Raw genomic sequence first — 26285 nt, 5'->3', positions numbered from 1 at the left:
CGAATGTTCTATTTACCTCCCTTAACTCCATAAAAGTGGTATTTCTCACCCCCTCAACTTGTCCATTTATCCCTCCAACTCATAGAATGTTCTATTTACCCCCTTAACTCTATAAAAGTGGTGTTTTTCACCCGCTTACAATCCGTTATCGAAGCCTAAATTGATAACTTTTTTTAAACGTTAAACCTATATTTATGCTATTTTGTAAATGGAATCTAAATTGATACTTCCCAAAAAATCATAGGCCTATTTTGGTACATTATCCCTACATATAATGTATTTAACTTGTTTATATTAATGTTCTTGTTATTTATATTTTTTATTCGTTCTTTCTCTTTTCAACTTTTTTGACTACTATAAAGGGATAAGAAATACCATTTTTATGGAGTTAAGAGGGTAAATAGGATTATAAGTGGTGAGAAATACCATTTTTATGGAGTTAATGGGGTAAATAGGATATTCGATGAGTTGAGAAGGGGTAAAATGACAAATTTGGACAAGTTAAGGGGGGTGAGAAGTACCATTTTTATAGAGTTAAGGGGGTAAGTAGGACATTCGATGAGTTGGAGGGATAAAATGACCAATTTGGACAAGTTAAGAGGGCTGGAGACGCATTAAGCAAAAAAAAAAAACGTTGTAAAATATTAAATTTTTTATTTACTTAATTCAATTATTTGAAGTTATCATGTAATAATTAAAAAATGTATTTTTTTTTATCACATGATTGTTACGTTATATTTTTTTTCAAGTATTGTCACGTTATTATATTTTGTAATTTTTGAATAGTAGGAATGAAAAACTTATTAAAAATGATATTTTTAAAACCCATGGTTGATATAAATTAGACATTTAAGTTTTTTTTTTTTTTTATCAAAATGCATATCATTTAACTAAAATAAAAATACACAACATTTTCATGTTTAATGTGACATATGATATAATTCAAGTGGGTTCCTCTATAGGTTGTCTCTTTGCACATTATTATGGGCTCAATCTCTTTAATTGCCATCATCATCATCATTCTTAATTATTGATGCTATTATTAAATCAAATAATTTATATTGTAATTTCTTATATTTCTTATCTCAATACAATAGTTTTATTACTTTTCATCTCTTTATTAAGGCCTAATTAAGTTTCTTTTTTAGATTTAATGCTCATAGATTGTAAGAACGTGTACAAAATTTGTGTTCAAAATACGGATTTCGGAAAAAAAAAAAGAACTCAATACAATTGAAAAAATTATAACAATCGTTTAATCAACTGATATCGATATTTCTAACATCTATCATTCAATCCCGCAATACAACCACCGGGCTTTTTACATTTGAAATAAGCGTTTTGTACGTCTTTTGACAACCCAAACACGAAATTCGACCCGAATTTTCTTAATTAGAGTTATTGTAAGGAAAAATTCATAAGTGAGTAGGTAAGGAGTGAAAGGTGGTTGTGTAAGCAACGTGGCTTCACGTTATCATGAAAATAAATACAATGGAATCTCTGATTTTATAGAATCCTATGGAATCTTATATTTCTTATTTTGACCAACTGGTATAACTGCCAAAAAACTCAATTTAGTTGGCAAAAAAAAAATATCCTCCCTGTAATTAATTTCTTTGTTTGGTGGCCCAATTTCTGAGCTGGATTACTATTTTATCAAAAGAAAATTAAAAAAAATCCATTTTAGCTTTCTTCTCTCCTTTTATTTTTTCATACAGTTAATCTGTTCTTGTTTTGTTTTCTTCATTTTGTTCATACAGATTGGATTGGATTGAATTAGTTCTTGGATATAAAGAAGGAGAAAAGGCATTTATTTGGGAAATTAATTATCTCTTCTTATAATTCAATTTCTGCAGGCAATTTTTTCTCATCTGCAGAAGTAATTCTTGTCAAATCATGGAAGAATCAAGATTTGAGGAGATTAAAGCCCCTCTAAGTAAGTTCTTGATTACTAGTCACACAGTAATGGGGTGTATGGTGAGTCTTTTTGTATTTCCGGTCACCGGAATATACTCTTACAGAGGCGCCCCTCCCTCGGTCTTTGAGTGTTGCAATTGCACTCTCAGAGATGGAGCAGAGAGATTCTTGTGGTATTTCCGGTCACCGGAGTATACTCTGAGAGGGGGTGGTTACAGGCGGGCCCTCGGTTGTTGGGTGCTGCAATTGCACTTTCAAAGCGGAGGGAGGGGTGCACAGAAAGGTCTGTTGCATCTGGTTCACCGTAATCTAATTTGAGAATGGTGCTTCCGGACAACAGTGACGGATTCAAGGAGGCCAAGGTGTTTTAAGCATTTATGGGAAAATGTCAAAAGAACTTGTGCACGAGCACCTCAAGCACCCTTGTCAGCAGTGACAGATATAAGATTCACTGATACAGTGTTTGTAGTGGTCTCTCGTGATTTATACGTGTTAAATTGAATTTTTTCAGATGTTTTTACACACACAAAAAAAAAAAAATTATAGCCCGTACATAGTTTTTATGGACTTTTTAGCATTTTTCTAGCTAGCAGTGGATACTCGCCTTCCTTAACTCCCCTTTGATTTGTCCTTGCATATAAACGAATCTTGAATCCGGTCACTAGTTCCCATCAGCTCTCCACTTTCGAGATTGATGCATTCAGGGGTGGAACTAAAAGGGTCACAAAGGATCCGTCGACCATCCAACTCTCGGAGAAAATATCGAAAAATTAAATTTCCAAAATTTCCATTTACCGTCAGTATTGGTATTTACCGACGGCTTTTTTCGTGCCTGATGCTTATTACATAAAAATCTGTGTTTTGTTGCTAATTTTTTGTCACGAATTATGCAGTACCCAAAGATGAAAAATCCGAAGACCCAAACGACGTCGCATCACCTTCATCTCCATCTCCATCTCCATCATCTTCTTCCTCAGAAATCACAAACCAGAAGCAACAAATCTCATCGGAAGAAGAAAATTCACCGATAAAACAAGTAGCATTAACAGTATCAACATCAGACGATCCAACATTACCGGTTCTAACATTCAGAATGTGGTTTTTAGGCACATTTTCATGCATTCTCCTCTCATTTCTGAACCAGTTCTTCTGGTACAGAACAGAGCCACTTTCAATCACATCAATTTCAGCTCAGATCGCTGTGGTTCCTCTTGGGCAATTAATGGCTGCCAAGATTACAGATAGGGTTTTCTTCAGAGGGACAAAATGGGAATTTACGTTGAATCCAGGACCTTTTAATGTGAAAGAACATGTTCTTATTACGATATTTGCTAATTCTGGAGCTGGAAGTGTTTATGCGATTCATGTTGTTACTGTTGTTAAGAGGTTCTATAAACAGCATATCACTTTCTTTGTTTCTTTGATTGTCATCCTCACTACCCAGGTTAGTTCTTTCTGTGTTGGTCACTAAAAGTAATGGTCCGTTGAATTTTAATTTGTTTTAATAAAATCATTCTATTTTGAATTTTGTGGCACTTGGACGATTTCAAGTGGAAAAGTACAATGGATATATAACGTGGCTTCTACGTCAATACTAATTAACTTTCATTACTGACCAAAACGAGACGTGACTGTTACCTACATGTCCAAAACGACACATGGTTGTCACATAGTTAACACATGTCATTTTAGTCAACTGAGTGGCAAACACGTGTTATCTAGGTGACAACCACATGTCTTTTCGATTAGCGGTGAAAGTTGACTACTGTTGATGTGGCAGCCACGTCACTTTTTTGGCGCATTTTTGCTTTTGAAACTGCTGAATTGACTTTATTGAAACAAAGTTTAAAGTTGAATTGTTTTATTGAGATAAATTGAAATTGAGTGACCATTTTGAAACAATCATAAAAGTTCTTTACGGGTTAATTACATCCACTTACCTCCAATTATCAGAAATGGAATAAAAATGCTATAAATATTTAATTTTAACAAAAAAAACATCGTTTTTTTGTTTTTATCCATAGTTCTTTTACGCGGGAACCGATAAACACATATTCATTGAAGATCAATATAACCAAGTTCACTGAGTAAGGTCTCGTTTGTTTTACCTATTGTTTGTTGTTGTTGTTTGCTTTTACGGTTTATTGTTAGAAAATACTACTGTTTCAAAAAGCTATGATTCCCTGCTTTTGTAAAAGGTCATTTGTCAGGTGTAAAATGTAAACAAGAACTCTCTAACTAGATACTTAAATTTTTAAATTGAAAAACACAAATTGTAACGTAGCAACCAAACGCCCCTAAATATGAGATTTTTTAGTTTAGAGGGTGTTTGACTTTTTTTTTTTTTTTTTTTTCTCTCAGAACTACATGATTAGAGATGTATTAAGACTAATGTTTATATTATTTTAATTCTATAGTTGGAGAATAATGGATGTAATTAATTCATATTTGATGATTTATTTACATTTTATTTGATATAGATTTTAATTTTAAACTAATTATTGATTGGGTTTGAATGTTAGATATTAGGATTTGGATGGGCAGCGATATTCAGGAAGTATTTAGTGGAACCAGCAGCCATGTGGTGGCCAGCAAATCTTGTTCAAGTTTCTTTGTTTAGGTATCTTTCATATTTACTAATTCTAGCTGACTTTATATTATTTCAATTAATTCAATTTAGTTTATTTCAATAAATTCATTTAACATGACAATGTGACAATATTGTTTAACAACCATACCACAAAAAAATATAAATTATATTGTTTATTTATTTAATTAAATTATTTAAAAATATCATAGGACAAATGTTTTTTTTTTTTTTTTGTAGTGTCGCATGGCATACATACATCTGATTGCCAAATAATTATTATATCATAAGTCAAAAAAAAAAAAGAAATGAAATGGAAAGTTTAGTGAGTTCGTTGAATAAAATTAAGTTTAATGATCTTTTTGAAACTGATCAAATTTTAGTGGTCTTGGATATAATCAGTGACAGATTCAGAATTCATTAGGAAGTAGTGCTTATTGTAATCTACAAGTACTAATTATAATTGATATTTTTTAAGTTTTTACATAAAAAATTAAAGTCTCGTTTATAGTTTTCATAGAATCTTATACGTTTTAATGTGACCAGTGGGTGCTCAAACACCCCTGCTCTCCAGTGAATCCATCCCTGGATGCAATTTACCCCTACTTGCTAGCTCATCATCATGTCAAATTTTCCATCAGCATTTCGGCCACGTGGCAATAAAAGAAATAGTGATCACCAACGCACAAATGCAACATTTCAATTATACTATGAGCTTTTAACTTTGGCAAAAAAGCATCGGGGATCCCGTTCTTTCAATTTTTTGGTTCATTAATCTTTTGATCTTTTATTTAAACCCATAATCATTTAAAAATCAATTGTTTAATGAATCAAAAAATTAAAAATCAATGGCTTAATAAACCAAAAAAAATGAAAGATTGGAGTCTCCTAATAGTTTTTGCCTTTTAAGTTTTTTTTTTCTCATTTTCCACACTGTCACATGTCCATCACCATCACATGGTAGAAATACTGATAAAATCTACGTGACGATGAGTTCACAAGTAGTATTTCCTACTACTCACCTTTCCAGTTAACTTTTTCATCGAATCCCATATTGACTTTATTGACATCACTAGTGATTCTATTGACACACACAACATTAACTCTAGTTGTTAGAGATTAATATAAGATTTACTATTGGATTTTAACTATCAGCACCATTGACCACCGACGCACAAACTGTCGTAATGCCTTGAATCAGTATATCTTGTTTCCTATTCGGAGTAGTATTGGGTTTCAGATTCCTAGTTGGATTAGGATCATGGGTTCCTAGTTGGATTGGGATCATGAGTTCCTAGTTGGATTAGGATTGGGATCATGATCCTAGTGGGATTAGGATCATGGGTTCCTAGTGGGATTAGGTTAGATTGGGTATTATAAATAGCCCATTATGTAACCTAATCATTGTAATCTGATTTTTCGCCTCCTAATAATACTATTCTCCTTCTGCCCGTGGACTAGCCAACACAATGTTGGTGAACCACGTAAATCTGTTCTTTTCGATTGTTTATTATTTTATCTTTCATTAATTCCGCACAACAAAGTTTCCTATTCGGAGTAGTTGCCGTGTGGGGGGCGATTCTGAGGCAGAGGAAGAAGTCTGTTCATCTGGCACTGTCATGGGTGCATCTGTTATGTTTTCAGGAGGATTCAAGTCAAGGTGGAGATTTGTCGTAATGCCTTGAATCAGTATATCTTGTTTCCTATTCGGAGTAGTATTGGGTTTCGGATTCCTAGTTGGATTAGGATCATGGGTTCCTTGTTGGATTGGGATCATGAGTTCCTAGTTGGATTGGGATTGGGATCATGGGTTCCTAGTTGGATTAGGATCATGGGTTCCTAGTTGGATTAGGTTAGATTGGGTACTATAAATAGCCCATTATGTAACCTAATCATTGTATCTGAATTTCTCTCCCTCCTAATAATACTATTCTCCTTCTGCCCGTGGACTAGCCAACACAATGTTGGTGAACCACGTAAATCTGTGTTTTACGATTGTTTATTAATTTATCTTTCGTTAATTCCGCACAACACAAACGTCACTAATTGCACTATATTCGACACCCGAGACATGGCTAACACCAAATCTTCCATCACAGGGCATTACATGAGAAAGAAGAAAGACCAAAAGGAGGAGTAACTCGGATACAATTCTTCCTAATAGCCTTCACTTGCAGCTTCACATACTACCTATTCCCAGGCTACCTTTTCCAAATGCTAACCTCTCTATCATGGATTTGCTGGATTTTCCCCCAATCTATCCTAGCCCAGCAACTTGGCTCAGGCCTATATGGCCTAGGAATTGGTGCAATTGGCATAGATTGGTCCACAATTTCTTCCTATCTCGGCAGTCCACTGGCTAGCCCATGGTTTGCCACAGCCAATGTGGCTGCTGGGTTTGTTTTTGTGATGTATGTTTTGACACCAATTTGCTATTGGTTTAATCTCTATAATGCCAAAAACTTCCCTATATTTTCAGATGATTTGTTTACAAAAGATGGGCAAGTGTATAATATTTCAGCCATCATTGATGATAATTTTCACCTTGATTATGATGCTTATGAGAAGGAAGGTCCTCTTTATCTTAGCACTTTCTTTGCTGTTACTTATGGTGTTGGTTTTGCTGCTCTTACTGCTACAATTGCTCATGTTGCTCTCTTTCATGGAAGGTAAGCATATATTGCATTTCAATTATATGGATTATAAGTTTCTAGCTGCAAATTTGTTCGGGATAAGGTACAAATTTAGTCCTATGATTATTGGGAGAGAAAACAGTGCAATTTTAAGTCTGACGTTTAACAGATAGTGTGATTTCAAGCTTCGTTGATGGAAGTTGAGCTTTTGTTTCATGTGCAATGTCATGTTCTGACCAGAACCTCTAGCGACCTAATAATGCTTGAAAGTGAACATCTTCTGTTAATGGAAATAACTCATTTTCCGTTGATGATGCTTGAATTGCACGATCCCGTTAAAATTAGGTTTAAGATTGTGTTGTTTTGTACATTGAGGATAAATCCATTCCCCCAATAATCATGTAGCTGAATTTGTAATCTATCCCTTCAAAAAAGTCTAATCACCTGTCCAACTTTGAAAATGACCGATTAGCCTCTTGAAATTGCTTAAAGTGACATGATTAACTCTCTAATTCCTGCATGACAGTGCAAGTGGGGATTCTGACTAGTTAAAGATTGCATCACTTTAAGCAAGTTTAAGGAATCAGTATATTTTAAACTCATTTAAACACTCATGATTTTCACCTGGTCAGTGTCTCAAGTTTATTATTCTAACAGACCTAAATCTAATAGTGACCAATCAAATCCACTTGATCAGTCGATCAGGTGAAAATCATCAATAAATACTAACTTGTCCTCAAACGCCTAAGGACCTTCAAAACTTTCAAGACGACCTTTCCAACTCTTCAACTTGCTAGAAATCACTTTTCTACTACCTCAACTTGCTTAAACTGCCAGTTTGTGGTATGTCACATGGAAATGAAGGAGTTAACCATAATAGTTTAAGCAAGTTAAGGAGATGAAAAGGTCGCTTTGAAAATTTAAGAAGGGGTCATTAAGCGTTTAAGTGAAAGTAAGAGGAGCTAAACATATATTTGAACTAGATAAAACTTTGATTGTAAATGCAGGGAAATATGGGAGCAAAGTAAGGCAAGTTTCCAAGATAGAAAAATGGATATACACACAAAATTAATGAGGAGATACAAGCAAGTTCCAGAATGGTGGTTTATATGTATTCTTATTGGTAATATTGCAGCTACAATTTTTGCTTGTGAATATTACAATGAACAACTTCAATTGCCTTGGTGGGGTGTTTTACTTGCTTGTGGAATTGCCATTGTTTTCACTCTCCCTATTGGCATCATTACTGCTATCACTAATCAGGTACTTCCTTTCACTCGGGGACCGAGGGGGTGCACGGGGTAAGGCCACCGGAATCTACCCTGAAAAGAGTGATTCCATGTGGCAGTGCATCTGGAAAGAGAGTCTGGGAGTGCTGCAATTGCAGCTCTGGAATATAGCATAACCCGGAGTTGGTTAGAAAATATTTCCCTAGATGAAATTGTTTTAACCAGATGGCATCAGTCTGGAAAGAGAGTGGAAGTGCTGCAATTGCACTTCCGGGGTATCGCCTAACCCGGGGCTGGTTGGAAAATATACCCTAAATGTCTAGCATCATGTACTTGTTCAGAAAAGTCAATTGTTCAGTACACTTTGTAAACGTTATGTTTACCCTCTTTGAATTTACTTAAAGTAATCTATAGATATCTGAAACTTTCTCATAGTGATCTATGAGATCCTTGAACATATTTAAAGTGCACGCATTTCAACTTGTCAAAAATCTCCTCTTTCTATGCCACGTGAGTTTTAGAGATTAATATGTCACTTTAAACAAATTTAGAAGTAAATATGATATTTTTTAAAGTATAATGGCCATTTAACTTTTTTGGACAAGTATATTAGACCTATTTTGTTTAATTATTATTATTTTTCGTCATTTCTTGGGGTTGCTTTATAGAGGATTTATGAATTAAAAGTCAAAATGATTCCTGAAGTTGGCAAATAGGGTCAATTTAATCGGAGATCAGGTATGAACTTAGTTATCAAGTTGACAAAACTTGACAAATTAATCTAAATTTGATAAATTTGTAAGTATTAAAATTGATTGCTTTTGGACTGATTTGTCAATTTTACCAACTTCAAGACGGAGTTGATATCTAAACTTCAATTTGGACCGAATTGATTTGCCTGCCAATTTTAAGGGCCATTTTGACCCTTAGTTCGAGGATTTTTTTTACAGTGGTCTTACCACAATAATTGTCTTTACCGTCGCAATAGGGCAGATAATCGAATACGGAATCTCTCTCTCATAAGGCAATTATGGTGGTGACACCGCCATAATAAATCCTCTATGCGCATCCCTCCAAACGGCGAAAAAAATTAAAATAAGCAATTACAACATACTCAATACCATAACCGAGGCTTATTAGCCAGATGGTTAAAAACAGTCCTATCGGGGGAATATTTCCCAACCCACCCTAGGTTGGGAAATATTTCCCCAAACCACTCCTTTTAGGTGTTTGATTCGGACTCTTTTTCCTTGCTCCGCCACTGCTTCATTTCCAGCATTTCAGGAAAGAATTAACTGAGATTGAGACACTTTGTATATTTTGATGACAGACACCAGGATTGAACATCATAACAGAGTATGTAATTGGGTATATATACCCAGGATATCCAGTAGCCAATATGTGCTTCAAAGTGTATGGTTACATAAGCATGACACAAGCCATAACTTTCTTACAAGACTTCAAACTTGGTCATTACATGAAGATTCCTCCTAGAACTATGTTCATGGCACAGGTCAGTCAGTTTCCAACATTCATTGCAAAATTTCAAATTAAAAAAAAAAAAAAAGTGTAGTCCGACACGACAATATGATTTATAGCGATAAACTATTTGATAACGTTATTACGGTCTAAGAAACATATGATAGGAGTGACAATTCGGGTTATTATGTCATTAATCATGTTATGTTATCCATATATTGTGTAAATTACACTAATTATTATGGCTCATGAATTTCAAAGTGGTATATAAAAGTCTCTTAGTTTTGCGGCTCTTAACCTTTGACCTCTCCAATAACAAGTAATCTCTATCGTAGAGCTGATGAAAATGACATTCTAAACAACTTTTATTTTTGAACTTTTTGGTTTTGGGATTATTTAGGTATTGTTTGGTTAAAAGAGAGAGACTGTTTGGAAAGAGAAAGCTCCGGAAATTGTGATTTTAGAAATTTGGTTCTTATTCTTAAAATTTTCCATTTTGTGATCATAAGTCATTTTGAGGTTGTTTATTTTCATAAGAGATTTCTATTTTAATAAAAGGTAGAGGTCAGAGGTTTTTATGTCCGGTTTTGAAGTTCACCGACCATAAAAAAAAAAAGTAAGCCAAAGTTGAGAGGCCATGAGTGTAGTTTACTCTCTATACATTCTATATGATTATATATGACATAAATGAAAGGAAAAATTAATCACGTATTGGCTACTGTGTGGCTACCGAGGGGAGCAAGCCATGAAAATGAAAAAAAAAAGATCTAAAAATATTTCCTTTTAGTTGGCGACTATAAAAAAAAAATCAGAAAATGTTACGAAATTTATATTAACAGCATCCAGTATAAGTTCAAGACACATAAGGGCTCTAACCATATTTCGACCAAAATTTTTACTTCTGGTTCCGGCGAACGAATAATCATTGAGTCCTCCTCTTTCCGGACAACACATTAAAGAGACCCGCCAACAATCAAGTCAAGTAATTAGTGGACGGTACTTATTATTAGTTTCTTTCTCTTCTATACTTTGTATTAGTGAGATTAGGTTTGTAAATCGTGCTATCATATAAGAAATTACTACCCCTTTACCTCCCATCAGGATTGCCCCTCCTAAACTTTGAAAATGTTTCATTAGTTCCTTAAACTTACTTATAATAACCGATTAGCTGCCTAAATTTGTTTAAACTGAAATATTGGACTCCTAAAGTGCTTATAATGATCTATTAGCCTCCTCAACTTGTTTAAGGCGGTATAGTCTTTAATAGTTTAAATTGTTCAAATCTCTCCTTGTTCTGCCGTATAGACTTAAGGGGATGACAAGACATTTTAAACAAGTTCAGGGATTAACGAAACATCTCTAAAGTTCAGGAGGACGATCGGTTAATCCGAACAAGTACAGAACACCCTCGTGATATATTAAGCCAATTTTTTCCGTTATTTATCAAATCTACAAATATTTTCTTAAATTTCTAATTTCAACTAACAATGATTCTTTTCAGATTGTTGGAACAATTATTGCTTGTTTCACCTATCTAATCACAGCATGGTGGCTAATGGAAACAATCCCAGACATATGTGACACAACAGCATCAAACAGTGTCTGGACATGTCCAAGCGACACCGTATTTTACGACGCCTCAGTCATCTGGGGACTAATCGGACCAAGGCGAATTTTCGGGGACTTAGGAACCTACGAGGCGATCAATTGGTTCTTCCTAGCCGGCGCAATCGCACCGGTTCTCGTATGGTCAGCAGCCAAGGCCTTTCCAACACAAGAATGGATTAGGCTAATCAATATGCCAGTCCTAATTGGTGCCACAGGCATGATGCCACCAGCCACAGCAGTGAATTACACAAGTTGGGTGGTTTTGGGGTTTATTTCAGGGTTTGTGGTTTATAGATATAGGCCTGATTTATGGCAAAGATATAATTATGTGCTTTCTGGATCATTAGATGCTGGCCTTGCATTTATGGGTGTTGTGATTTATTTGTGTTTAGGGATTGAAAATGTTAGTGTTAATTGGTGGGGTAATGATCTTGATGGTTGCCCTTTAGCTACTTGTCCTACTGCTGCTGGGGTTGTTGTTCAAGGGTGTCCCGTTTTTAGTTAACGAGAGATGGTCTGAAGTGGGTGGCATCGGGGCAGAATGACTCAGTAATGAGGGATCTCAATGGATGACGATGGAGTAAGGATGAATTGAATCGGTATTCGGTTGGTTTATCTACAAATTAGAACTTATTGTATATATTGAAATTTAAATTTAAATTTAAATTTTTTAATTTAAACAATTTGAAACCCCCAATAGTATAAATACTTGCCGTTTTTTCAATTATTAATAAAACTTTGCTTTAGTTTTATGTGCAAGAACATTTACACATGATAGTTGTACTAATTTTATGAAATTTGGTTATATATAATAGGGATAAGGTATAAAAATACCTTTAACGTTTACAATTAGAGCAATTTTACTTATGACATCTAAAATGGTGCAATTTTATCTCTAATGTTGGTGGTCAAGAGAAAAATGATCAATGAGGGGCTGGAGAACGACAGCTCTACCCGATGCTTAAGTTAATAGGGCAAGGATATTGAGCAATATTAAGCTTACGTGAGCAAAGAGAATGAATTGAGTACCTTTTAGTGTAATGTGTATCTTATAAAGATCAGGTTGTATGCCCTAAATGAGAGAGTGGTGGTTGGTCAATAATGATAGCTACACATGTGATTCCGAAAATCGTGACGAACGCGGGTGTAAATGTGCATAACCTTGAAGTCTCATTTAACGGGCTTGTCCGACTTCAACGGTTACTGTTGAGGAGGAGTAAGTCTCATTGGCAATGTTCTAAAAATCGGCCTAGGTGGCGTCTAGATAAGGATTTTTAGAACACCGTTCCGATTTCCTCAAGTTGGTCTGCATAAATTCGTTTACCGATATTTACCCGCCTAGACGGCTTTTAGGCGGATCCAGACTGCCCTAGATGGTCCATTTTAAAAAATTGACCATTTAATTTTATGTCAATTTTTTATTTTAAATAAATTATTAAATAACCAAAGACTAAAAGAAAATATTTAAAACTATCCGATGCTACATTTTTTATTTATGTTATTTTATTGGTACCTTTTTATTTTTTTAAGAACATTAATGTAACAAATATTATATATATATATATATATATATATATATTTATTTATTTATTTATTTATTTATATTTTTCTATCTTAAAATATTTTATATTATTATTTTTATATAGTATAATTCATATTTTAATTGTATTTATATAATAATTTATTTATTTTTTTTGAATCAATATAATAATTTATTTATTAAAAATTATACAAATATAAAAACACAAATACGATTAATTTTCGAAAGTTCTGTCTGTTCGACTAGCACCAAACATTTTTTACAACATTGCTCATTGGTCCACGTGTAATATGATCTATTGCGTGATACGAGGTGGAATATGTCAAATTATAAAGACTTGATACATTAGACGCATAATTGATCATATAATATGATTTTCTCCTATATTATTTTAGATGTCTCGTTCGCCCCACTTAAAATGACCTATTACCTTTTTGAATTTATTTAAAGTGATTTATTATCCTCCTAAATTTATTTAAAGTGATATACTATTCAACTTTCCCAAATATTCAACTTAGCAAATTAATCATATCATTTTAAACAAATTCAGAAATTGATAAGATGTCTCTAGTTTACGAGTCCAATCGTCTTATTTGGTAAAATATAATTAATTATAAATTATGTTAACATCTAAAGCTTATTTTGGGCAACCTTTTATATTCGCAAGGCTTAATATATAAGTGATAACATCCAAAATTATACATGATGTCATCATCCGCTAGCGAACAAATAAGTAGATGGAAGATAAGAAGTGAGAAGAACTTACAAGTAAGACAGACGAATCTAAACATACGATACGCCTTCAAATACCTTGTTATGTTAGACACACCATCTTGATAGCATGCTAAAGGCTATGCATACCTTGATTTATGAGAAGGATCTGCCACGAGGAATGAATCTCCATTGTCATGTATCACTTGAGCGGTTACCAAGAAACTTAAAAGGAATTGTTATTCCTTCTAGCGAAGGATAAATGACACTTAATAGGAATAAATTGTCATTAATAAGAGTAATAGTACAACGGATTAATTAAGTTCCATTACGTTCAGAACGTTGCAGAAAGCTGTATATATACCCTTCAGGGGATATCATTTCAAGAAAGCTAACTATTACTTCAATAAGTACTTTTTATATTCTTATGCTTTTCTATATGATATCAACTTTAGCATCGGAGTGCTCCTGGACAAACCCAACGACACATCTGAAGGAAGAAATATGTATCAACGGGTCAAAGAAGATCCAATGACTTCTAAAAGTGTAGAGTATCTAGTTAGTTTTCTGGATTTGCTAAAAGTTATCTATCGATTATTTAGATTTGTTTAAAATGATCTATTAGTATGTAGATGATAATTTTGTGTCGTAATTGTGTTATCTCATATATATATGTTCCATATATATGATATAAATGCTAGAAGAATAATTTTCATATCAATCGTGTTGTGTCAATTAGATGATCTTTGTAAATCGTGTTTTTGTGTCAAAAATTGACACCCTTTACCATTATCTATTGACCTCTTAAACTTGCATAAAGTGATATACATTTTAATTTATCTAATTTTTCTTTTACTCGGCCACGTGAATTTAGAAGGTTAATTGTCTTTAAGCAAATTCAGAGACTAGCCAGACACTTTATAAATTTAAGGTTAATAAGTTTTCTATACTAAGCATGGATGTAAACGGGGTGGGGCGAGACGAGGAATGAATTTCCCGTCTCCGTGAGTTAGATGGGGACAAATTTGTCCCCAACCCCGTCCCGCAGGGATCCTCATTCTCCATTTGTGGATGTTCCAAAAACTTTATCCATATTTTTCGATGGAATCACCATTAATAATACCAAGTATCAACAATCATTCTCAAATTTTCCAAACCACAAAAAACTAAAAAATTAAAAATAGTCAACTATCTAATTAAAATGTACTTAAATCATCTAAAAAAACCAATTATCACGGGAAATAATATGGAATACATCGGGAATCCCATTGGGGCAGCAGAGTGCTTTCGTCGTTGGTGTTCTTTCTAATCTCTACGCATTTCACCGCTCCACCGAAAATTCCATGCCCCTATCGTACTCGAGCTTGGCAGTTTCCACCCCCTGTCCAGGGTTGAGCCCTGGGATTTGATGGTGGACTTAAAAAGCCACCTACAGACGCTTTACGCCCAATCATTCCAGATAATGCTTGCATCCTCTATATTACCGCTGCTGCTGGCACAGAGTTAGCCGATGCCTATTCCCCAGATACTGTCATTGCTTCTTCTTCGGGAAAAGAAGTTCATGACCCGTAGGCCTTTTATCTCCACGCGGCATTGCTCCGTCAGGCTTTTGCCCATTGCGGAAAATTCTCAACTACTGCTTCCAATAGGAGTCTAGGCCGTGTCTCAGTCCCAGTGTAGCTGATACTGGGCAGAGACGGGTTCTAGTCAAGGACAACGGGGTTAGGGACCCCATTTACATCCCTACTATTTAGGTGCTAATGTATTTAGAGCCCGTTTATTTCAGTTGTTTTTGTTTGTTGTTACCGATAGTATTTTCTATCTCATGTTTAGTATTGAAAAGCAAAGACTGGCCGGACAAATGGAAACAAATTTTAGCCTATCCATGATAAAGTAGTCTAAATTCTGCAACTGCCCTGAGCAGACTCTTAAACCCTCACACAGTTCCAAATTTGCAAAACCTCTCCTTCGATTTTCTTACACCTTAAAGGAGAAATTGAGAGCCAGAGGTAACAGAATCACATCAATGGAGATCCAATCCGACGGAATCAATAACAACGATGACGAAACTTCGTTAGCCACCATCAAACGCCTCCGTTCACAGCTTGAATCCCGCATTGAAACTCAACACACCGCCCAACTTGACCTCTTAGCCTCTCTCCAATCCATAGTCCCTAATATCGTCTCCTCCCTCGACCTTTCTCTCCAAATCGTCTCTTCCTTCAACCAAAAACCCTTTACCCCAACTCCTCCTCTCCCTGCCCCAACGAAGAAAACCATCGAAATACCTAACCCAGTCAAAACCTCCTCTAGTTCTGGGGCAAATGCTAAACCCTCAATTTCTAAGGTTGAGGATGCGAAATCGGCGAAATCGAATGAGAATGATAAGTTCAGCGTTGATGATAGTGGGAGTCCGTTATCGGTGGTTAGGGTTATGGTAGCGGAATGTTTGTTGCAGAGGGTGCCTTTTGATCCAATTGATTCATCGACTGTGTTGAGGAAGTTGGAGAATGATCAGAATTCGACAGCTGCGGAGAAGGCGGCGCTGCGGGAGGTCGGTGGGGAATCTGGCGCGATTCTGGCTGTTGAAATGGCTTTAAGGTCAATGGCGGAGGAGAACCGTGGGATTGAGCTTGAGGAATTTGTGGTTAGTGGTAAGTCTAGGGTTATGGTGTTGAATATAGATCGCAATAGATTAGTTAGAGAATTGCCTGAAAGCGCGAAGTTAGAATCTTTGAGTTCTAGTGATTTGAATCCTAATCAGAGCCAGAGTAATAGCGGTAATAATGTTGATTTGAATAATAATGGAGGATTTGGGATGGGAGGGCCTGTGATGCATAGACCAATGCCCGGAGATATGTGGATGGGCGGCAGTGGTGGTGGTGATATGTGGAATGGACCACCCCGGGGAGGTATGGGGCCTAGAGGGATGATGTTAGGGCCGAGAGGGATGATGCAGAGACCACCTTTGGGGCCAAATAATGTGCCATTGTCAATGCAGCAGCATCAGAAGCCTAGAACTGAAGAAGATGACTTGAAGGATTTGGAAGCTTTACTGAATAAAAAGTCATTCATGGAAATACAGAAATCAAAGACGGGGGAGGAGCTTTTGGACCTTATCCACCGGCCTACAGCAAAAGAAACTGCTGTGGCTGCTAAGGTACCTGAAAATTTCTGTAGCTTTTTTGTATTGGTCTACGTTGCATGGGCACTCCTCTTTAATAAAGAGCCTTTATGCCTTTCATGTCGTTTCCATGACCGTGTCTGTGTCCGTATCCGTGCAACATAGGTATTGGTTGATTATGTCATGTTTTGCTAGGGTACTTGATTCTTATGTTTAGCTATCTGCTTGGGCTTAAGTAGTTGCCACTGAATTTTTGCTGTGACAAGTTTGTAATGTGAAGATAATATTTCATTAGAAGCATAAGCTGCTATTAGTAATTAATGGCTCAGAGTTAGAGTTTGAGATTTGAACTTTTCTTTTTCTAATTGTATGAATAGGATTTGTTTTTATTTTGGAGCCTAGGAATGTATAAAAGGGATAAGAGCCAAATTTAACCCTAACGTTTCAAGTGACATATGAAATTGTGCAAATTTAACTCTAACATTTCCAAGCAAGATCAATTTTGGCCCTGCCCTATCGAAAATTTGAAAAGAATGATCTCGCTGTTATTTAACTTTCACATCGGACCTTTCAAACAAGTTTGTCGATAAATTGAAGCATTTTGATACATTTTTTGTTGGTCTTTTGTACCTATGTTAATAACACAATAAATATTTTAGACAGATTTAGCTTTTAGCATATTACAATATTTTTGTAATTTTGTTAGTTATACACTAAATATCTTAGACATAATCGATATTTAGAAGGTCTGAAGGGACAGTTAAATACCAGTCAAATCAGTTTTTTCTAATTGTCGATAACTTAGAGCTAAAATTGATTTTTCTTAGAAACATTAGGGTTAAATTTGCATCATTTCATATGTTAAAGGCTAAATCTGCAGTTCCCTAGAGTTAAATTTGGTCTTTTATCCCTATATAAAATCATAAATAACAACATTTCTAAATTGCAACAATTAGTCAAATACTAATTGATTTCCCGTCGTAATTTCAAATAAATTTAACCATAAATTCTAGCATGATTTAACTACCAACTCTTCCATAATCATAATTCATAATAATAAATTGTAAATCTAAAGTCTGAAGGTCAACCAAATCCTAAGGTAATTAACTAATATTCTAATAACTACTTTTCATCAAGACTTAAGTCTTCATGGTGATAGTCCATATTAATCACTCATCGAACCTTTTAGTATTTCTGCTATTTAAAGCTTCTTTCCTCTTTTTTTATATTTTTAAATCTAATTTAATTCTAGCTGCAGATGATATAGATAGGGAAGGATTGAGATTAAAATAACGATTTGTTAACTTGGAACCTTAAAAAACACTATCTGCATTATAAAATTGTGCCTAGGTGTGCCTCCGGCAAGGCCCTAGGCTAAAAAAGGTGTGCTCAAGTGAGTGCCTCTCGAGCATAGTGTGCCTTTTTGGCTTCTAAGCTGACATGCCTGGAGCCTTTTGCACCTGAGGCCGTCTTTGATAACTATGCTTTGGATGTAAAATGTACCTTCATTTTGGAAAGTGTTGTAATTAATAGCAAAGAAGTTAGAGTTTTAAGATTTGAACTATTTTCTCGCCCCCAATTCTATGAGTAGGATGTTTGTTTTTTTTGGATATAAAAATGTGAATTCATCTTGGGAAGATATCTTCTCGTACACTTTTCGTTTTCTTAGCTTTCTTTCTTCCTCTATGAACTGCTTGTAGCTAGAACATTAAATAACATGGTCGGATTATTTGTTTCAGTTCAAAACTAAAGGTGGTTCTCAACTGAAGGAGTATTGTACAGCTCTAACAAAAGAGGATTGCAGGCGTCAATCTGGTTCCTTTATTGCGTGTGAGAAGGTCTGTACAGATTATATTACACTGGTATTGTGCATTGGCATGAAGTAGATGATCATTATTAGTTTATAGTATGCCTTTGTATTGAAACTCCATTTCTCTAGAGCTATGTTGCACAGAAACTTTGATTTTAAAGCATTTCATGTTTCCGAAACGCTTTGGAAACTGGAATTCTTGGGAAACTTGTAAGGAACATTTTGGGCTGCCTTTCCGTAATTCACAAAAAAAGAAACTCATTTCTTAAAATTTGGAAACTCGATTTCTAGGATGTATTCTGTTTTCAGAAGTGGATCAATGCTAATCAAATGTTCAGTAAATCCCTAATATATTCTACATCAACTTCTACAAGCTTTCAAAATGAAAAAATCATTCTTTCCATCTATTATGCGACTTGTATGCAAAAAAAATTAATGTGTATAGAAAATAAATTAAACCTACATCCTTATAGAAATTCACAGATATACCCTTTTATTTTTATTATTTACACTTTTCCATACATTCACATTTCCTCAAAGTTATACAAATTTAGTATCATGGTGACACTTTGCGTTTCAGTCTCTGTATCTGTTTCCATTCCATGTAACATATTTGTACAAGCACTTATTTAGTAGTGCATTTTTTCATTTTTGATATCTTTAAGCCTTTTACCTCTTTCTAGGTTCATTTTCGGCGAATTATTGCTCCTCATACTGATGTTAGTCAAGGGGACTGTTCTTTTCTAGACACATGTCGTCACATGAAAGTAAGTTTCTTACTTCCTACCTCCATTTCAATGCGTTTAAGATAATTGGTGTACTATTGTCCATCGACTCGGATGTTTCGATTATTCCCTTTTAACATCTTACTGGCCCCTGAGTGATATAATCCCCGTCTTCTTTGACAGACTTGCAAATATGTTCATTATGAGCTTGACCCAATTCCTGATGTTCCGCCTATGATGATGGGTGGTGTTCTTGCTCCTTCCAAACCCTATAAGCCGATGCGTGCAGAATATTGTTCAGAAGTCGAACTTGGTGAACCACAATTCATCAATTGTGATATTCGTAATTTCAAAATGGAGATTTTAGGGCAATTTGGAGTTATTATGGCTGATCCGCCATGGGACATTCATATGGAATTGCCTTATGGGACAATGGCTGATGATGAAATGCGGAACCTGAATGTTCCTGTCTTACAAACTGACGGTCTAATTTTCCTCTGGGTTACTGGACGTGCAATGGAGCTTGGACGCGAATGGTATGCATTAATCTTTAGCCATATCAAATTTACTAATTTCGACCAATGATCTCTATTTGATGAATAATAATGCTTGAAAAGCTCTATATCAGTATATGTGAATGCTAGTCTCTTACTCCTATGCATAGGTTTGTCGATTTTTGTCACGGAAACATGATTTACAAAGATACTTGCTTGACGAGAAATTATACCATGCTATGTTAGTTCCAAGTAGGCAATCTATTTGGCCAAAAAGCTCACGTATTTTTGTTGCGGGGCCCACAAATGGTGTGTTTTTATTGGTTGTTAGTTCTAAGTAGATTGCGGCCTTGGAACTAACATAGCATAGTATAACTTCTCCCGCTTGACACGATTATCATTTTCTGTTGCATTTATATCATATACAATCATATGGAAAATATATAGATTACATAATACGATAACCAGTTTTGACACTCCTACATATCGTATTTCTCCTGTAGTTTGGAACTTTGGGGATACAAGCGTGTTGAGGAGATAATTTGGGTAAAGACTAATCAACTTCAGCGAATCATTAGAACGGGCCGAACAGGACATTGGCTCAATCATAGTAAAGAGCATTGCCTTGTTGGGATAAAGGGAGATCCATTAGTTAATCGGAACATTGATACTGATGTCATTGTTGCTGAGGTTCGAGAGACAAGTCGTAAACCAGATGAGGTTTGTATATTGTACCGAGTTTTAGCACACTCTTACTTGAATCCTGTTAGCTTCACCATCTGGTTTCCTTCGGACATGGTTGTTGTTCGGTTAATGTTTTCCACAGCATGCTGATAGTTTATGTGGTGATGGAATGCTTTTGAAATGATTTAACTCCAACTAGCAGTTCAAACATCGTAAAATTTAAAATAATTTGGCGCAGATGTATCCGTTGCTGGAGAGGATTAGTCCACGGACAAGAAAACTCGAACTTTTTGCTCGTATGCACAATACTCATGCAGGGTATGTTGCTAAATTTTACTCAAGTTAAATTTAATAAGATGAAGATTGAATATCATAGCTGTTTGCGAATGTTTCTTTGCATCAGGTGGATGTCCCTCGGTAATCAGTTGGAAGGTGTACGGCTTGTTGATGAAGGCCTTCGGGCGAGATTTAAGGCTGCATACCCGGATGTTGTGGTGCAACCTGCCTCTCCTCCTCGGGCTTCAGCAATGGAAATAGACTCTACTGCAGCACAGTTTGCAGAACTTCCAGCTGCAGAGGCTACCTTTGCTTCGGAAGAGAAGCCAATGGCCATAGACGGCAACATGCCCAGCTGAACAAGGAAAATGCCTTTGATTCCCTTGTTCGTGGAGGGATTTATCCCTGGCCATTATGCTATTTTTCATTTTTTAGGAAGAACTGTAAAAATAAATCTGTATTTGTGCTCATTTATAAAGATGTTTTTAATTCCATATGGTTTAGAAGTTTATACATGCTGGTCTGAATTTTTAGTTTATGCTATTGTTTTTTCTTTTAAATGTTTTGACATATTAAGATAGGTAAATATGAGATGAAAGAATTCCTAAATTTTTTGCTTTGAATGTTTTAATGAATTTCGACAGTTTCAATGAAAAAATTCATCTTTGCAAATACCTAATTTCACAATGATTATTTATGTATTTTACTGTTTTTCTTAAGGGCAAAGTATAAAATAAAATATTTGAAATTGCATTTTCTTGACAATAAAAAGCATTTTTATTTTATTTTTAAATTATATTTATATATTGACAAAACAAAGATTTCAAATCGAATTTCAGTTATGTAAAATGAATTTAAATATCGATTTAGTTCATAAAATATTAATTAGTAAACAACGTAAAATTTCTGTCATATCATTTATGGTTTTGATTTATGGAGCTGGGTTGGGAGGGTTTTCTTGTCCATATATAAGAAATGTTTTTTTTTATGATAAAAATGTTTTTGGTTCTAATCAGAACTAATCAGCGTAATCTAAAATATTTTATTTTGTAAATAAAACATAGTAGGGATTTTTATTTTTAAACTTTTAAATCACAGACGTGTTTGCAAACTGAGCAAACTCGTATTTTTTTTTTGTTGTTGTTGTATTTTTTCCTTTTTATGATAGTAATGTAGTTATACGTGAGAGGTGCACAACAAAATTTGAAAATTCGAAAAACTTGTGATTAGACTAGTTTTTAATCATTTTGCTACTTTAAAGAAATTCAAAAAGTTGGAAATGACGGTAATTAGTGGTATTGATTAATGAGAAAAATCACGTTGAGCATAAATTGCAAATACAGTAAAGTGACATCATGTCTTACTCTCATGTGTTCTGTCACTAGTTAACGTCACTATGTCACACTTCGGGTAAATTTCATCAGTGGTGTACAATCTTTGCCTCATTTCACACTTTAGTGTACAACCTTCAATTTGTCTCACTAATATGTACGACCTTATAGGTAACCTCCCACTTTGGTGTACAGTCGATAAAAATGACCGGTCAACGCCTAGTCAACGCGCCACCTCATCATTTTAATTCAAGTCATTAGTAAAGTGGGCCCACAAATTATTAAAAAAATCAATTTTTCTCTTTTCTCTCTTTTACCCTTATCTCTCTATCTCCTCATCTTCTTCTCTCCATTTCTTTCTCACTCTTCAAATTTCTTTCTCTTTCTAACCTTCTTCTTTTTAAATTTCTTTCTCTCTCTAACTCACCCCTCTTTCTCTAATTAAAGAAAGAATAAGTAATTGTTATCTAATTAAAGAAAAGTGAACATAACTGAATTACATTAATTATATTATTAGTTTGCTTCATTCTTCGAATTTATAACAATATTATTATTATTTTGAGGAATGGTTCAATGAAGAAAACAAAAACGTGAGTTATTATTATTATTTTGAGGAATGGTTCAATGAAGAAATAAAAAAAAAACATAAGCAAAGACCTGAAAGAATGAAGAACCAAGTCATGAAACAGGAAAGTCATGAAACAAGTCATGAAAGGCCTTTCTCAATATTTATGGATCAATGAAGTTTTAATTTAATTTAGTTAACCTTTTCATTTACTTAATTAAATCAGAGTATCGTAGAACGACGGTACATTTACTCAGATCTGAACATCTAGATCACTGCACTTTTTTTATTTTTATTTTTTTATTTACCTTCTATGATTCTGTTTGTTTAATCTTAAATTTTATTTTATTTTCATCTCTTCTTCTCACTGCTTCTGTTGCTAATCAATTCAACCACTTTTATTAGTTCTATTCTTTTGTAAATATCGTAGCTATACTGTAAATAACTCATTAGCTATGCTTTCTTGAGAGGTTAAAGAGAGATGGGAGTTAGAGAGAAAGAAATTTAGAGAGAGAGATAGGAGTTAGAGAGAGAAAGAAATTTAGAGAGAGAAAGGGGTTAGAGAGAGAAAGAAATGGAGAGAAGAAGATGAAGAGATGGAGAGATAAGGGTAAAAAAGAGAAAAAATAAAAATTATTTTTTTTATAATTTATGGGTCTCACTTTACTAATGAATTGATTAAAAATGATGAGTTGGCGCGTTGACCATGCGTTGACCGGTCATTTTTACCGGCTGTACACCAAAGTGGGAGCTTACCTATAAGGTCGTACATATTAGTGAGACAAATTGAAGGTTGTACACCAAAGTGTGAAATGAGGCAAAGGTTGTACACCATTGATGAAATTTACCCGTCACACTTCCACATACTTCCCTCATTAAACAAAGAGACATGCGAGAACACATCTGGAGAAAATTCTCCAAAAAAATAGATGGAGTTTGTCAGACAGCTTTATTGGAGGATAACTTCAGCTCAATGAAAGACGAAGTTCATTCTCAATCAAATGACTACGGTTCAACAAAGCACCAAAGGGTTCAAGCTTCGATTATCCATCAGAACGAAGCTCTAAATCACTCCGGTTTGGAAACTTCAGATTAGAGGACTTCTGATGTGATATCACACAGTTTATCATAATATACTTGGACTAAGGAGATACTTCATCCTCAATAGTAACCATCAAAACCACGTGGACTAGTCAAATAAGACCTGAAGGTTATGCATAATGTTACTTGCATCCGACGTCGTGATTCGTGGAATCATGAGTGTTTATGTTACAAACGTTTTTGGTTGACTGCAGAGTCTCACCATTGAATTATTATCACGTGAACTCCTGCTTTTATTTAGGCACATAACCTGATTCTTTTATAAATTGAAGTTACACATTATATTAAAAGGTACTTAATTTATTTATTTTTTGCTTACCTAAGCTTTATTTACTGCTTAGTAACTTTTCCCGACTTAGACATCAGAGTGGGATAATTGGTCCCCAATCCCTCCCTAATCATTTTTTTTTATCTCATTTCAAGCAATAAAATGTTCCGTTAAACTCATGTCAAATTGTGTCACATCAATATATATATATATATATATATATATATATATATATATATATATATAAGTGAAAAGAATTGATTTTTCAATAAAAAAAATCAATTATGAGCTTGTAATAACTTACCAGTGATTAATGTAAATTTAAAGACTGCCTAATTAGAAGGTTAATTAATTAGTAAGAAAAAACTGAAGTTTAATGAAAAAAACAACTTTTTTTTTAAGAAAAACAACAACTTCTTATAACTACACATACAGTATGAAATAATTAAATAACAAGATTAAGTTCAAAAAAATAAGATTAAATAATTTTAAAATCTATTCTTTTATATATAATGTATTTCACTAATCTAACAAAAAAAAATAAAAAAAAATATAAGGAATTGAATTTAGGGTCAAATACATGAATATCATAATTAAGTACAAAATTATAACTAAATCATATCATCAAACTTAATTCTTAATATGTCATTATTCTCTATATATTATGATTTTACATCATAATTTAAAAATTCCAGACTCCAATTCATAAATCATAAACTCTAAAAAATATATTCTGGACTTCTAATTTATAAATTCTAATCCATAAAATATATTAAAAGTATTGATTTTACTAATTTGACATAATCTAAAATTATATATTGTAAATGATTTTTAAAAGATGAATTTCTGTGTAATTTTCCCTTGAATTTAAGAACGATTCAGGTTGGATTCCAGTTTTTTTTTTTGTTTTTGATGGAGGATTCCAGTTTTTCAATAAATCTTTAAATCCAACCTATTTTTATGTAAATTGGACCGAACCTCAAATAAACATTTCTAATTCAAACCCACAAAGAGTGGGCTTAGACAGGTTGAGTGGACCAACGAATTCATAAAAACTTAATAGTTACATGTGTTTCAATTTGCGCAAATCTGTCATGTGAATATGGTGTTAATCATGTTACTTTAAATCAGTTCACAAACATTTTTTTCCATCAAATTCAACCATATTTATATTATTAGTATTATTATTTTTTTTGGTAACAATTATATTATTATTGTTAGATTTAATATTATCAAATTTAATTCTTAATATATCATTAGTTTTATATATAATAAATAAAGCATATTTTTACACTCTAATTTAAAAACTCTAAAATTCAATTCATAAATCCTAAACCGTAAACAATATATTCTAAACTCTAATTTATAAATTCTAATTCTTAAATATATTAAAAATAATACTTTTATTAGTTTGAGATAAAACATGGACAAATTAGTACTTTAATATTTGTATTGCCCTTGTTCGTGACCAAAATTGTAATTGTTCCTGAGCTTTCAAAAACCCAAATGAAAGTTAGTTTTTGTCCAATAGCATTCAATAATTCTATTTTTTTTTATCAAATTGTATTCAATAATCTCATAATTTTATCCAATTACATCCAATACATTCAGATTCTTTTCCAATTGAATTCAATAACCTCAAAACTATAATTGTCATGTAAACTTTCAAAAGTTCCTAATTATTTATCTATTTAACATTTTTTATTGACATGCGACAGAAAGTGTCTCTCATTTTTTTTGTATCCAGTGAATTGCATTGAGAAATAGAGAGTATTAAAATTTATTGAACATGAATGAATAAGGGGTCATTCAAAACTTTTAAAAGTTCAAAGAACGGTTAAAATTTTAGACCAAATGCAGATTGCAAGTCTTATTAAGAAGTTGTTCGGTTCAACTGTTAATTAATAGTTGTTGTTAGGTATTTGTTGTTAGCAGTAATATTAGTTGTTTAATTCATAGTGTTGGTAAAATTTATGTTGAACTATTGTTGTTAGTATACAAAATATCTAATATGAACATGTTTTAAATTAATCAACAAATAAATTATAAAACAAAACATATTATATAAATTAATACAAATAATTTAAATAAATAAAAGATTTAAAATAAAATTTTATTAAAGAGAGCAAAACCTTTTTTTTTTCACAATGATATTATGAAGATAAATATAATATTAAAGAACATACATGTTTTTGTAAAAATA

General features: G+C 33.7%; 2 protein-coding genes across 2 annotated transcripts; both read left to right on the top strand.

Annotated features, from left to right (window-relative positions):
* Positions 1–1552: 1552 nt before the first annotated feature.
* On the top strand, positions 1553–12205 carry LOC136210951 (oligopeptide transporter 7). The gene is made up of 7 exons (XM_066002426.1): positions 1553–1936; positions 2811–3361; positions 4440–4537; positions 6604–7173; positions 8145–8400; positions 9697–9879; positions 11347–12205. Exons 1-7 carry the CDS (start codon positions 1897–1899, stop codon positions 11956–11958), a joined length of 2310 nt encoding a protein of 769 aa, XP_065858498.1. The 5' UTR covers positions 1553–1896; the 3' UTR covers positions 11959–12205.
* Positions 12206–15567: 3362 nt separating this feature from the next.
* On the top strand, positions 15568–21309 carry LOC136210950 (N6-adenosine-methyltransferase MT-A70-like). Its single transcript, XM_066002425.1, has 7 exons — positions 15568–16864; positions 18568–18666; positions 19322–19405; positions 19547–19899; positions 20361–20577; positions 20780–20859; positions 20945–21309. The coding sequence occupies exons 1-7, from the start codon at positions 15731–15733 to the stop codon at positions 21174–21176; spliced, it is 2199 nt and encodes a 732-aa protein (XP_065858497.1). The 5' UTR covers positions 15568–15730; the 3' UTR covers positions 21177–21309.
* Positions 21310–26285: the final 4976 nt, after the last annotated feature.

This window comes from Euphorbia lathyris, chromosome 1 (assembly GCF_963576675.1).
Source record: "Euphorbia lathyris chromosome 1, ddEupLath1.1, whole genome shotgun sequence".
Classification (NCBI taxonomy): domain Eukaryota; kingdom Viridiplantae; phylum Streptophyta; class Magnoliopsida; order Malpighiales; family Euphorbiaceae; genus Euphorbia; species Euphorbia lathyris.
The sequence above is the reverse complement of the archived record's forward strand: the minus strand, read 5'-3'. Positions and strand labels throughout refer to the sequence as shown.